Here is a 13,662-nt window from a genome sequence, read left to right on the forward strand (position 1 = left end):
TTAAAAATGTTTATTCCTTAAAGTTCACTATTACACACGACTTAGGTAATTTTTAAAATGGTCTCTTGGATAGTTTTTCCCAATATCCTTGGTTAGATTTACGTATTTGACTTTATTAATTTCATTAGAATGTTTTAAAAAAGCTTATTTGAATTTTCAGAAAAAAAATGTTCCTTCATGTTTCAAACGTTATCTTAGAGCTAAACATGGCGTACAAGTCATAAATGAAAAAGGATAGTAAGCTAAAACATTTTTACTGCTTAAAAATATATTCAACAAACAAGAAATATTTGGAAAGATGTACATATTTACATATTTAAAAGAAAACAATATTCAGAATGACACTATTACTCATCCATAAATTGTGATTCCATAATACCGCTTTTAGCAGAGTGTTTTTTATTGTATAGAATAGATTTAGCACTCTTAGGTAATTGTTCAGGTATCCACTGTGCAAAGTATCTCACTTCATCTTCAGGGGATGATATGTGCCTTTAAATCTGGGGCAGTTAAATTGTTCTAAATTGAAAAGTGAGATATCGGGTTCACCCTTCGATCCTTAATAAATATATGAAAAAAAGACTTAAATTAAATAAATTTGATGAGGGATAGTCATGAAGATCCTCTCCTTCTATCCGTTGTGAATATGCCTACTTTTTCATTTGTATTCTTTTTGTTTTAAGGCAATTGGTCTTGGATATGAAGATTTAGCCCGGCATTTGATTATCTACTACCGCAATTTGATCAATTTTCAGGATTCTGACGGTCGCACTCCTTCTCACTTTTGTGGACTTCTGAGCACTAGAGAAAAACGCCGCTCTATGCTTGAAACACTCGCTCAAAACGGAGCAGATTTGGATATTCTCGACAAGGTATGTTCCAAATAATTCCAAAAATTTTAGAATATTGGAATACCTATATACGCCAATCGACAAAACAATTCTTTTTTAGAATTATACAAAATTCCAATGGCGAACGACTTTATGTCATCAGGAGAGTTCCTGTGACGTTTCACATTGGGTCACAATTTTTTAAACACTGAATTTCTTATGGGCCTTTATTCTCTAATATTCTCGATAATTGGATATTCTCAACAAGAAATGTGCCAAATCATTGCATAGATTTCGGAATACTGATGCATGTAAATCGACAAAAAAAGTTTTTGTTTTGACCTATGTGAAAGTCCAGTGATAAACTGCTTTGAGTGATCAGCTAGCGCTCCTGTGGTCTTTATCTTATATTATGACGGAGGGATGTTAACTACTGTATGGAATGAGGCAGGGGGAAAATAGTCTACAGTTCTCTTCTAAGGGTAGTAATAATTGACCTTAACAATAATAGGAACCTATCAGGAGGTATGAACGGGGCACCATATATGGGCATATAATACTGACAGAAGCCTACAACATTGCCGGATAAGAAAGGTACTATTTGGTACTTTAAAGCCCCATTTTCAAGGTCGTTTTATTAGTTATTTCTATGTGTAATGACTCCGGGGCAAAGTTTGCAAATGCGTATTAACGGGGAGAGATGTATTGATCGACTCGAAGGGGAAGTAGATTTCTGAGAAATTGGTTACATAATTGACTAGGACAAGAGGGGAAGTGAATTTCTGAGAACTTGATTACATAATCGACTAGGACAAGAGGGGAACTGGATTTCTGAGAAATTGATTGCATAATCGGCTAGGACAAGAGGGGAAGTGGATTTCTGAGAAATTTATTACATAATCGGTGGGAAATGTATTGATCGAGTCTAACGGGAATAGGATCACGTGTCTTTTTCTAATCCAATCAGGGAAGTTATGTAAGGTTTCCCATTACATCACAATTTGCCCTTGAGATTTTGTATATATATTGGACATATGTTGTGGTTAAATTATCTTATAGTCTCAAGACACAATGGAACAAGCATCGAATATTGACTTGGAAACTCTGGCTACATCAATTTATAATGTGAGTTCAGTTTAGTAAATTTTCTTAGTTTATTTCCAAATAAAATCATTTTACATAGTCCCACTCCAGTAAATTCAAATTCAGGGGATACCCCCTTCCCCCACAATAAAAACTCCACTATATGATGTTTATACTCGAAAGAAAGCGTAAAATACACTCTTTTTTACCATGTAAACCATCAACCCTCCCCTCTGTTTAAAACTTTAATTCTGTTTCTGATAAATTCTGTATCTTACCTAAAAGTGACTGTCAACTTCCTGTCAACCCTTAGTTATTAATATACTGTTTTCACCGCTACGGCTTGACTTAAAGATTTACCGCAAAGATTTAAAACCTTAGTTATTGCTTCCTGTCAAGTGTACATCCGGCTTTGCTAAATATACAAGGATTTGCATTGCACTGGTTTCACTGAAAAGATACTTTTTTATAAAATTAGCAAAATATCATATTTCTCACAATTTTTACTTTTTGCTTTACTGAAAAGGGAGAGGGCCTTTCTTTTGTAAAATGGGGGGGGTGGATTGTTAAGAGGGGGAGAGGTGACAGTTACGATAAATATTTTAATATGGAAAATTTATCTTCCATTTTGAGTACTCAGTTTTTATATGGGGGAGGGGGGAAGGGGCAGTGCATCGCTTCTAACAGCTTCGTTGTAAGGTAAAAAAAAACTGTTTCTCCGAGTGAAAAGTAAGGGGGGCGGGTTCAAGAAAAAGATACATAGCTACAATGAGAAGATTTACTGAAGCACAGGCCCTTTTAATTACGTAAACCTTTTACCATAGAGGAATAATGTATAAATATATGCATTGCGTCTCTGGGCATGTTTTTAGTTTTTTCTAGCTTTCTTCCAAAAAAGTTTCTTTTATATTTCCAGGAGGGGGCGTGAAAACTATGGTTTTTTAGCTTTAATACACAAGGCTAGAAAGAAAAGTCATTAGGAGTTGCATGAAGCTTATATTATGCGTAAATTGAATAGCATTTTTACCTATGATCTTAAATTTTAGGCCTATAAGCTGTGTGTTAACAATCTTTTTCATCTAATTTAAAGCCTATAGACTGGAACATTTAAATTTTTTTCTAAATGGTAAAAATAGAAAAATTGATTTCTATCCTAAGGCTACAGACTACTGTTTGTCAAGATTTATTTTTTCACAAGTTGTGTAATAAAAACGTTTGATTTCTAAGCCTAGTATATTTCTCGCAAATTTTTACTTTTTGCTTTACTGAAAAGGGGGAGGGGCTTCTTTGCGATAAATGCTTTCTATACAAAATTATGGTTAGGGGCGGGGGTACTACTTTTTCTTCTGTAAAAAGGGGAATCGTTTTTCCATACTAAATATTTTCTTCTTTTAAGGACAATTTTGAACATTGCTCCCCTCATGAAAAGAGGGCTAGGGGCACCGACCCAACCCCAGTGCAGCGTTTGGAGATAACTGGCACATCCAGGAGTGTTCTATACCAGCCCCCTGTCCCTCATCAAATCACCGCGCCCTCTATGAAATCTCACCCTTGAACATTCAAGATTGCAGTAGAGATGCCAAGGGGACATTGACTAGCCCTAGAATGGGATGAATATACCCGTGATCTATTAAATGACATTGAGAAAAAGAAGAAGACCACTAATATCACCAAAGAAATAAAAGACATTGTGTTATAGATTCCAGAAGTAAGGTTTCATATATTTATTATTATTTTCTTAGGCTTAAGGGTCGAGGTTTGAGAATTTTAAGAGACCAGTTTCCGTATTTTAATATATTTATTCAGATGACTACTGACTCAATACGGGGTACAACCTGATAACCAAATTCAGTATTTGTTGTCTACCAGAAACTTCACGGAAAATGGACGCCACCCCTCCTACTGGTAAAGGTTAGGTTAGATCGTTTTCAGACTGAACAATGCAAATTGAGAAAAACATGAAATGGGTTATAAAAGAATAAAATAAAAAGCAATAACCATTGCAATTTAAGGGAAAATGAGAGGAGAGGACTCCAGGGGAGGAGAGAGTGTCTTTAAGAAACGGAGAGCAGTGTTTGGTCAACAGCTCAATATTAACTTTTTCCAGTGGATCGTTTTAAGACTGAACAATACAAATTATGAAAAACATGAAATGGGTTATCAAAGAAAAATAAAAAACAATAACACGCGTAATTTAAGGGAAAATGAGAGAAGAGGACTCAAGGGGAGGAGGGAGTGTCTTTAAGGGACGGAGGGCAGTTTTTTGGTCAACAACTCAACATTAACTTTTTTTTCGTTGTTATATTTATAATTTATTTTTCGTTGTACAAAGCAGTAGTTTTTAAGTGTCGATTTAATGTTAGGTTAAATTAGAGACATGCAAAAGTTAGCTTAATTTAGGTGCACTTAGAGTGATGCGTCACTCTAAGTGAACCTAAATTAACCTAACTTTTGCATGTCTCTCACTATGACTGTGTGTCTGAGCGGGTTTGCTGCCATCTATAACAATATGAAATATGTTTGCAGCTATAGCAATCGTACTCTATGCCTTCTCTTACATCTGAAGCGGCTTTCCCAGTGGTAGTTCATGGTGGGTTATCGAGACTATCTAGTTTATTACATGTATTAGATTAGTAATTTTCATCCATTGGACGGACAAACACCGTGATCATATTTAAATAAAGAAGTGAAAATGAATTATTCGAGGGAAGCGTGTATGCATGATAAAGTCATCGTTGCCTTGAATGCTGACAAAGAGATATATTTGAACTATGAAAAAAGTAGTTTTGGAGATCTTATTAGGAATGTATGCCTACGTTGTCATGAAAGTGAGGAGTTAAATTCCTTTGGAGTACTCATGAATTTCCATATATCAAAAGGTGGATATAAGAAAGTATCATTTCCAGAGAAGTTAGTACTCAAAGAGAATGCCAACATAAAAATAATAGTTGATGAAAAGGGGCAACTTCTAGCTATTGGTTCTTGTAACATGTTACCTGTTGATAGTTCTTATCGCCATCTTTCCGGTGTTAGCATTCGAATGAAAGCAAAGAGAAATAGAAGACATACATACTGCTGCACTAATATCATAAATCAAATCTTGTCTACGTGCCAGAACTGTTACCTCTGTAAAAATAATGTGATAATAGACAATGAAATCACAGTCAAAATAACAAGAGCATTGGCAGCCAATATCACTAATCAATGTCAAGATAAATTAATGGAGAATAAAGTATAAGTGGACATTATTACAACCAAAGATCGTATGGTCAATGAATTAAATAATAGCAAGGATGAAATGTCTGTTGAACCTGTATGTGACATCCCATTAAAATTGTATATAACTCAAAATGGAATAATGATTATCCAAGTTGTTGTGAACTAAGAGAAGTGAGAAACTCCAGTATCAAGAGAGAATCTAATGATTTATTTTATGGAACAGATTCAATATGTTCAAAGTGGCTCAATAATATTAATAGTGACTAATAATGTATGTAATATACTTTAATTTTAATATTCTACATGTTATTTCAATAAAAAAAAATTATGCATTACTTTGTGATCTTTATATTATTTTAAAATAGGTTAGCATGTCAATGCTTAGAATGTTTATTAGAAAAGTTGTAGATATTTTATTTTCTTTGGAGAAAATTAGAATTGACTATAACTTTTTCTTTTTCATTGAGAAAATTCAGAGGAGAACTTGACCCTTTCTCCACTTAATTAAGAAAATTTAGAATTAAAGTGGAACTTTTTATCTTCATTGAAAAATATTCAGAATCATTGTCTAACTTTTCCTATCTTCCATGGAAAAATTTGGAACGGAGCTTTAAATTTTTTATGTCTTTGAGAAATTAGGAACTCAAATCGAAGCCTTTTTTCATTTCCACTGGTAAATTTCAGAATTGAGCTAACTTTTTCTCTTCTTTAAGAAAATTCAGAAGAGAGCTTGAACATTTTACACTTCTTTCCAGAAAACTCAGAATTAAAGTGGAGCTCCTTACCTTCATGGTGAATATTCACAATCAAAGTATAACTTTTTTCTATCTTCTACGAAAGATTTGGAACAGAACTATAAATTTTTTCATCTCTTTGAGAAAAATCGGAACTGAATTTAAGAAAATTTAGAATTAAAGTGAAACTTTTTATCTTCATGGAAAATAATGATAATATAACTTTTCCTATCTTCTACGAAAAAAAATTAGAACAGAACTTTAATTTTTTATGTCTTCGAGAAATTAATGACTGTAGTGGAAGCCTTTTTCATTTTCTTTGGTTAATTTCAGAATTGAGCTAACTTTTTTCTATTCTTTAAGAAAATTCAGAAGAGAACTTGAACATTTTGCAATTATTCGACAAAACTCAGAATTAAAGTGGAGCTCCTTATCTTCATGTTGAATATTCACGATCAAAGTATAACTTTTTCTATCTTCTATGAAAAATTTGAAACAAAACTTTAAATTTTTTCATCTCTTTGAGAAAAATCGGAACTGAATTTAAGAAAATTTAGAATTAAAGTGAAACTTTTTATCTTCATGAAAAATATTCACAATCATAGTATGACTTTCCCTATCTTCTATAGAAAAATTTAGAACAGAACTTTAATTTTTTTTTGTCTGTGAGAAATTAAGAACTGTAGTGGAAGCCTTTTTTCATTTTCTCTGGTAAATTTCAGAATTGAGCTAACTTTTTCTCTTCTTTAAGAAAATTCAGAAGAGAACTTGAACATTTGCACTTCTTCGAGAAAACTCAGAATAAAGTGGAGCTCCTTATCTTCATGGCGAATATTCACAATGAAGGTATAACTTTTTCTGTCTTCTACGAAAAATTTGGAACAGAACTATAAATTTTTTCATCTCTTTGCGAAAAATCGGAAATGAATTTAAGAAAATTTAGAATTAAAGTGAAACTTTTATCTTCATGGAAAATAATCATAATCATAGTATAAATTTTTCTATCTTCTATGGAAAAATTTAGAACAGAACTTTAAATTTTCTATGTCTTTGTCAAATTAAGGACTGTAGTGGAAGCCTTTTTTCATTTATTTGGTAAATTTAAGAATTGAGCTAACTCTTTCTCTTCTTTAAGAAAATTCAGAAGAGAACTTGAACATTTTGCACTTCTTCGAGAAAACTCAGAATTAAAGTGGAGCTCCTTTTCTTCTTCGTGAATATTCACGATCGAAGTATAACTTTTTTCTATCTTCTATGAAAAATCTGGAACATAACTTTAAATTTTTTAATCTCATTGATCAAAATCGGAACTGAATTTAAGAAAATATAGAATTAAAATACAAATTTTTATCGTCATAGAAAATAATCAAAATCAAACTATAAACTTTCCTACCTTCTACGGAAAAATTTAGAACAGAACTTAAAATTTTTTATGTCTTCGAGAAATTAAGAACTGAAGTGGAAGCTTTTTTCATTTTCAATGGTAAATTTCAGAATTGAGCTAACTTTTTTCACTTCTTTAAGAAAATTCAGAAGAGAACTTGAACATTTTGCACTTCTTCGAAAAAACTCAGAATTAATGTGGAACTCCTTATCTTCATGTCGAATATTCACGATCAAAGTATAAATTTTTCTATCTTCTATACAAAATTTGGAACAGAACTTTAAATTTTTTCATCTCTTTGATAAAAATCGGAACTGAATTTAAGAAAATTTAGAATTAAAGTGAAACTTTTTGTCTTCATGGAAAATAATCAAAATCATAGTATGACTTTTCCTATCTTCTATAGAAAAATTTAGAACAGAACTTTAAATTTTTTATGTCTTTAAAAAATTAAGAGCTGAAGTGGAAGCTTTTGCATTTTCTTTGGTAAATTTCAGAATTGAGCTAACTTTTTCTCTTCTTTAAGAAAATTCAGAAGAGAACTTGAACATTTGCACTTCTTCCAGAAAACTCAGAATTAAAGTGGAACTCCTTGTCTTCATGGCGAATATTCACGATCAAAGTATAACTTTTTTCTATCTTCTATGAAAAAATTTGGAACAGGACTTTAAATTAAAATGTTATTTCAGAGAAATTCTTTAACTATTTAGGGTTAACTTACCTTTTTAGGGATGACAATTTAGGGTTCTCCTGCATGCTGAACCTGAAAGTGTGATTTCAGAGAAATTCGCTAACCTTTTAGAGTTAACTTACCATTTAGGGTTCCCCTATATGCTGAACCTGAATGTGTGTTACCTGACATGCTGAATCTGAAAGTATAATTTTCATGGTGATGAACTATTCTAAAGAATAGAGACAGCTGAGGGTTAAGATGTTTATTGCTTAAACATAATAAAAAACATTTGAAAAAATACACATTGACATATTTAAAAAAAATATCTTAATCCATTTGATATTATGAGGAGCATGAGTTTAGGTCTTTGGATATCTGATGCATTTTTCCATGTCAGGCATCTTTTGCGGCACCCATTGAGCGAAATATCTAACTTCATCTTCCGGATCATGTACTGAATGCAGATATTTCTCACATTTGATGTCTCCTAAATTGAATAATGCTATGTCTTTATCACATTTTTCTAGTAAGAGTTTATCAGTTGGCACGTTTCCCTTAACATATACTGCTTGCACACCAAAAAAAACTGCATATTTCCTGTATTTCCTCTTGTACATGTTTTATTTCATAGCCATTTTCATTACGTGGTCTTATGGTTTTAACGTAAAAGCCGTTTCTATTTATAAAATTTAGTGTTGGACTCCATCTGATTTTCCCGTACTTATACATATTGTATATGACGTTCCAGTATATACGTATGAATTTCACGCAACTGATAGTCTAGGAGTAAGAAAGCTGTTTAAAATATAAGGCCGGCTTTGGAATATTTCAGACCAATATATTCTGAGTCAATCACACCGAACATTATTATAGCTGAAAAAAGCGCTTAAATTAAATAAATATGTAATATTTCTGAAACTCTAACAAATACAGTTCACTTTCTTAGAATAATTCATTTTCACTTAAGGAGGTTGGGAAACATTAAATCTACACTTAAAAACGACTGATTTGCACAACGAAAAATAAATTATAAATATAACAGCGGAAAAAAGTTAATGTTGAGTTGTTGACCAAAAAACTGCCCTCCGTCCCTTAAAGACACTCCCTCCTCCCCTGGAGTCCTCTTCTCTCATTTTCCCTTAAATTACGCGTGTTTTTGTTTTTTATTTTATAACCAATTTCATGTTTTTCATCACTTGCATTGTTCAGTCTGAAAACGATCCAGTGGAAAAAAGCTAATGTTGAGCTGTTGACCAAAACCTGCTCTCCGTCCGTCAAAGACACTCTCTCCTCCCCTGGAGTCCTCTCCTCTCATTTTCCCTTAAATTTCAATGGTTATTGCTTTTTATGTTATTCTTTTATAACCCATTTCATGTTTTTCCCCCTTTGCATTGTTCAGTCTGAAAACGATCTAACCTAACCTTTACCAGTAGGAGGGGTGGCGTCCATTTTCCGTGAAGTTTCTGGTAGATAACAAATACTGAATCCAGTTATCAGGTTGTATCCCGTATTGAGTCAGTAGTCATCTGAATAAATATATCAAAATAGGGAAAATATTCTTTTAAAATTCTCAAACTTTGACCTTTAAGCCTAAGAAAATAATAATAAATATATGAAACTTTATTTCTGAAATCTATAACACAATGTCTTTAATTTCCTTGGTGATATTAGGGATCTTCTTCTTATCCTCAATGTCATTTAATAGATCACGGGTATATTCATCCCATTCTAGGGCTAGTCGATGTCTCCTTGGTACTTCTACTGCAACCTTGAATGTCCAAGGGAGAGATTTCATAGAGGGCGCGGTGATTTGGAGAGGGACAGGGGACTGGGATAGAACGCTTCTGGATGTGCCAGCTATTTCCAAACGCTGCACCGGGGTTGGGTCGGTGCCCCTAGCCCTCTTTTCATGAGGGGAGCAATGCTCAAAATTGTCCTTAAAAGAAGAAAAAATTTAGTATGGAATAATGATCCCCTTTTTACAGGAGAAAAAGTAGTACCCCCGCCTATAACCATAATTTTGTATAGAAAGCATTTATCGCAAAGAAGCCCCTTCCCCCTTTTCAGTAAAGCAAAAAGTAAAAATTTGCGAGAAATATACTATGCTTTGAAATCAAACGTTTTTATTGCATAACCTGTTAAAAAATAAATCTTGACAATCAGTAGTCTGTAGCCTTAGGATAGAAATCAATGTTTCTATTTTTACGATTTAGAAAAAATTTAAATGTTCCAGTCTATAAGCTTTAAATTAGATGAAAAAGATTGTTAACAAACAGCTTATAGGCCTAAAATTTGCGATCATAGGTAAAAATGCTATTCAGCTTACGCATAATATAAGCTTCATGCAACTCCTAAAGACTTTTCTTTCTAGCCTTGTGTATCAAAGTTAAAAAAACATAGTTTTTACGCCCCCTCCTGGGAATATAAAAGAAACTTTATCGAAAGAAAGCTAGAAAAAACTAAAACAATGCCTAGATATGCAACGCATATATTTACACATTAATCCTCTATGGTCAAAGGTTTATATAATTTAAAAGGGCCTGTGCTTCAGTAAATCTTCTCATTGTAGCTATGTATCTTTTTCTTAAACCAACCCCCTTACTTTTCACTCGAAGAAACAGTTTGTTTTCACCTTAAAACGAAGCTGTTAGAAGCGATGCACTGCCCCTTCCCCCTCTCCCATATAGACACTGAGTACTCAAAATGGAAGACAAATTTTCCATATTAAAATATTTATCGTAACTGTCACCTCTCCCCCTCTTCACTATCCCCCCCCCCTTTTTACAGAAGGAAGCCCCTCTCCCTTTTCAGTAAAGCAAAAAGTAAAACTTGCGAGAAATAGGATATTTGTTTAATTTGATCAAAAAGTATCCTTTTACCGTGAAACCATTGCAATGCAAATCCTTGTATACTTAGCGAAGACGGTTGTACACTTGCCAGGAAGCAATAATTAAGGTTTTAAATCTTTGCGGGAAATTTGTGTCAAGCTCTAGCGGTGAAAACAGTATATTAATAACTAAGGGTTGACAGGAAGTTGACTGTCACTTTTAGGTAGGGTACAAAATTTATCAAAACAGAATTAAAGTCGTAAAAAGGGGGGAGGGTGATGGTTTAAATGGTAAAAAAAGAGTGTATTTTACGCTTTCTATCGAGTATAAACATCATATATTGGAGTTGGTAGTGTGGGGGAGGGGGTATCCCCTGAATTTGAATTTACTGGAGTGGGACTGTAAAATGATTTTATTTGGAAATAAACTAAGAAAACTTACTAAACTGAACTCACATTATAAATAGATGTAGCCAGAGTTTCCAAATCAATATTCGATGCTTGTTCCATTGTGTCTTGAGACTATAAGATAATTTAACCACAACATATGTCCAATATATATACAAAATCTAAAGGGCAAATTGTGATGTAATGGGAAACCTTACATAAATTCCCTGATTGGCTCAGAAAAAAATACGTGACCCTTTTCTTATTAGACTCGATCAATACAGTCCCCACTGAGTATGTAAATAAATTTCTCAGAAATCCAGTTCCCCTCTTGTCCTAGTCGATTACGTAATCAATTTCTCAGAAATCCACTTCCCTTCTTGTCCTAGTCGATTATGTAATCAAGTTCTCAGAAATTCACTTCCCCTCTTGTCCTAGTCAATTATGTAATCAATTTCTCAGAAATCCAGTCCCCTTCGAGTCGATCAATGCATTGTTCCCGTCAATGCGCATGTGCAAACTTCGCCCCGGAGTCATTACACCTAGAAACAACAAATAAATTGACCTTGAAAAAGGTGCTTTAAAGTACCAAATAGTGCCTTTCTTATCCGGCAATGTTGTAAGCTTCTGTCGGTATTCTATGCCCATATATGGTGCCCCGTTCATACCTCCTGATAGGTCCCTACTACTAACAATGATATTTTGTGGCACATGTTGAGTAACAATAGTAAATCAGTTTGAATGTTTGTCAAAATTTGCGGAGTTGATGGGCTTGAATTTTAGTTCACACGGTATATTTAGATTTTATCATTAAATAAATTTGTATTTTAATGAAGCTATTTAATAATTCTAGCATCTAGAATTTTCGTTTATTGGATGCACTTGGGAAAATAGGGTTTAGGGGGGGGGAGCTGGTTACCCTCCAATATCTTTTGACGCTTAAAAAGTGAACTAGAAGTTTCAATTTCCAATCAAATGAGCCCTCTCTGAAGTTTATACGACAGGGGAGGGAAGGGAAAATTATCAAAAGTCCCTTGGGGTGGGAGGGTTGGAGATGGTACTAAAAGAATGTTTATGGGGAGAATAAAAGGGGTTTTACCTGTATTTTAAAACAGATTAGAGTCACATTTTGAGTCGGAATAGCATCTGTTTATTTTTAGGAGATATTATCTTTTTACCTGTATTTTTGCAACCAATTTACGAGTCAGTAAATTATATCAGGGGAAAGACTTAAACCTGATACCCCGTAAGGATACGCCCCTGCTTAATGCCTTTTGGCGAAATTCTGGATATTTACAGTATTTCACAAACGCATAGGATACTTTTTCACTTTTGCAAACAACTCACTACAGCACCAAGATATTCCGTGTAGAGAATTGTCCAGACGAAATTTTCAGCGGGATGAATTTCCGGCAAACATATTTTCACGGAAGGGGAGATTTCTGGAGTGATTGGAAAAATGATTAGAAGTTAGTCTTTTTCGAATGAACGTATGCTAAGGAGAATTTTTCAGGCTGAATCGTCCGCAAGAATTTTTTTCGGGCGGAAGAATTTTCAGCGAGGGTGGAATTGCGCGGAGGAACTTTTAAAGGAGGGATGTATTTTAAGGGAGATCTTTGCATCAAAGAGTTTCTCTTAAGAGGGGCGGGATAGGGTTCATGGAAGGTGAGCCAGCTTTACCGGTATTATCTTAAAGACGATCAGAAATTAAATCAAAAAAAGTTTTTTCAATTGAACGTAAGGAGCAACATTAATACTCAAAACGAAAAGAAATTATTCTGCATATAAAAGAGTTGTTCCCCATCCCCATATCTTGCTCTCTACGCTAAGGTTAAGGAGGGAGCAATCCCTTCACATACGGAATAATTTCTGTTAGTATTGAGTTTTAAGGTTGCTCCTTACTTTATGTTAAAAAAAACTTGCCTTTATATTTAATTATCTGTCTAGAGTCAAAACATATCAAACAGTTCGTGTTATCAGAAGCAACGCTGTAGCGTTGCCTATAGTAAAGGCCATACGGCTCCAATGTTTTATGTTTTTTTCCCAGGGGTGCTTCATGTGGACGGGATCTTAGTAAAAGATTCAAAGGTGGCTCATTCGATTCGAAATCGAGAGTTCTAGTGCTCTTTCTGATAGTTGAAAGTGATTGAAGGATACCTAGCCCCCCCCCCCACGCCCATCATTTCCCCAAACACATCCAATCCAAATTTTAAGACAGCCATCATGTTCAGCGTAGTTGATCTCCGGATAGAAAATATATTTTTGAGGAGGACACTCCCCCACAACCTTCGGGGCAAGGATTGTAAATTATGCCCTGGGGGCAAGAAAGGTTTTTATAGAAAACATTGTCGTAGAAACGTCGAAGAATAGTCAGTCGATTAGACATTCAAAAGGAAAGTGCCCGTTATAATAGTCAAACGTGATTGGAGGGACCTAGCCCCCCCCCTCCACCCCCCTCATTTCCCCAAACACATCCAATCAAAATTTTGAGATAGCTATTTTGTTCAACGTAGTTGATTTCCAGA

General features: G+C 34.0%; 1 protein-coding gene across 1 annotated transcript in view; it reads left to right on the plus strand.

The window, feature by feature from the left end:
- The window catches only part of LOC148951085 (uncharacterized), a 58,990-nt gene that overhangs the window by 37,513 nt on the left and 7,815 nt on the right, over positions 1 to 13,662 (plus strand). Inside the window, exon 4 of the mRNA XM_089090991.1 lies at positions 684 to 872. Within this exon, the coding sequence (XP_088947117.1) occupies positions 684 to 872 (189 nt within the window). The remainder of the gene's footprint in view (positions 1 to 683; positions 873 to 13,662) is intronic.

Source organism: Artemia sp. Qi Xiang Cuo, chromosome 6, assembly GCF_049724085.1.
Source record: "Artemia sp. Qi Xiang Cuo chromosome 6, ASM4972408v1, whole genome shotgun sequence".
In the NCBI taxonomy this organism is placed as follows: domain Eukaryota; kingdom Metazoa; phylum Arthropoda; class Branchiopoda; order Anostraca; family Artemiidae; genus Artemia; species Artemia sp. Qi Xiang Cuo.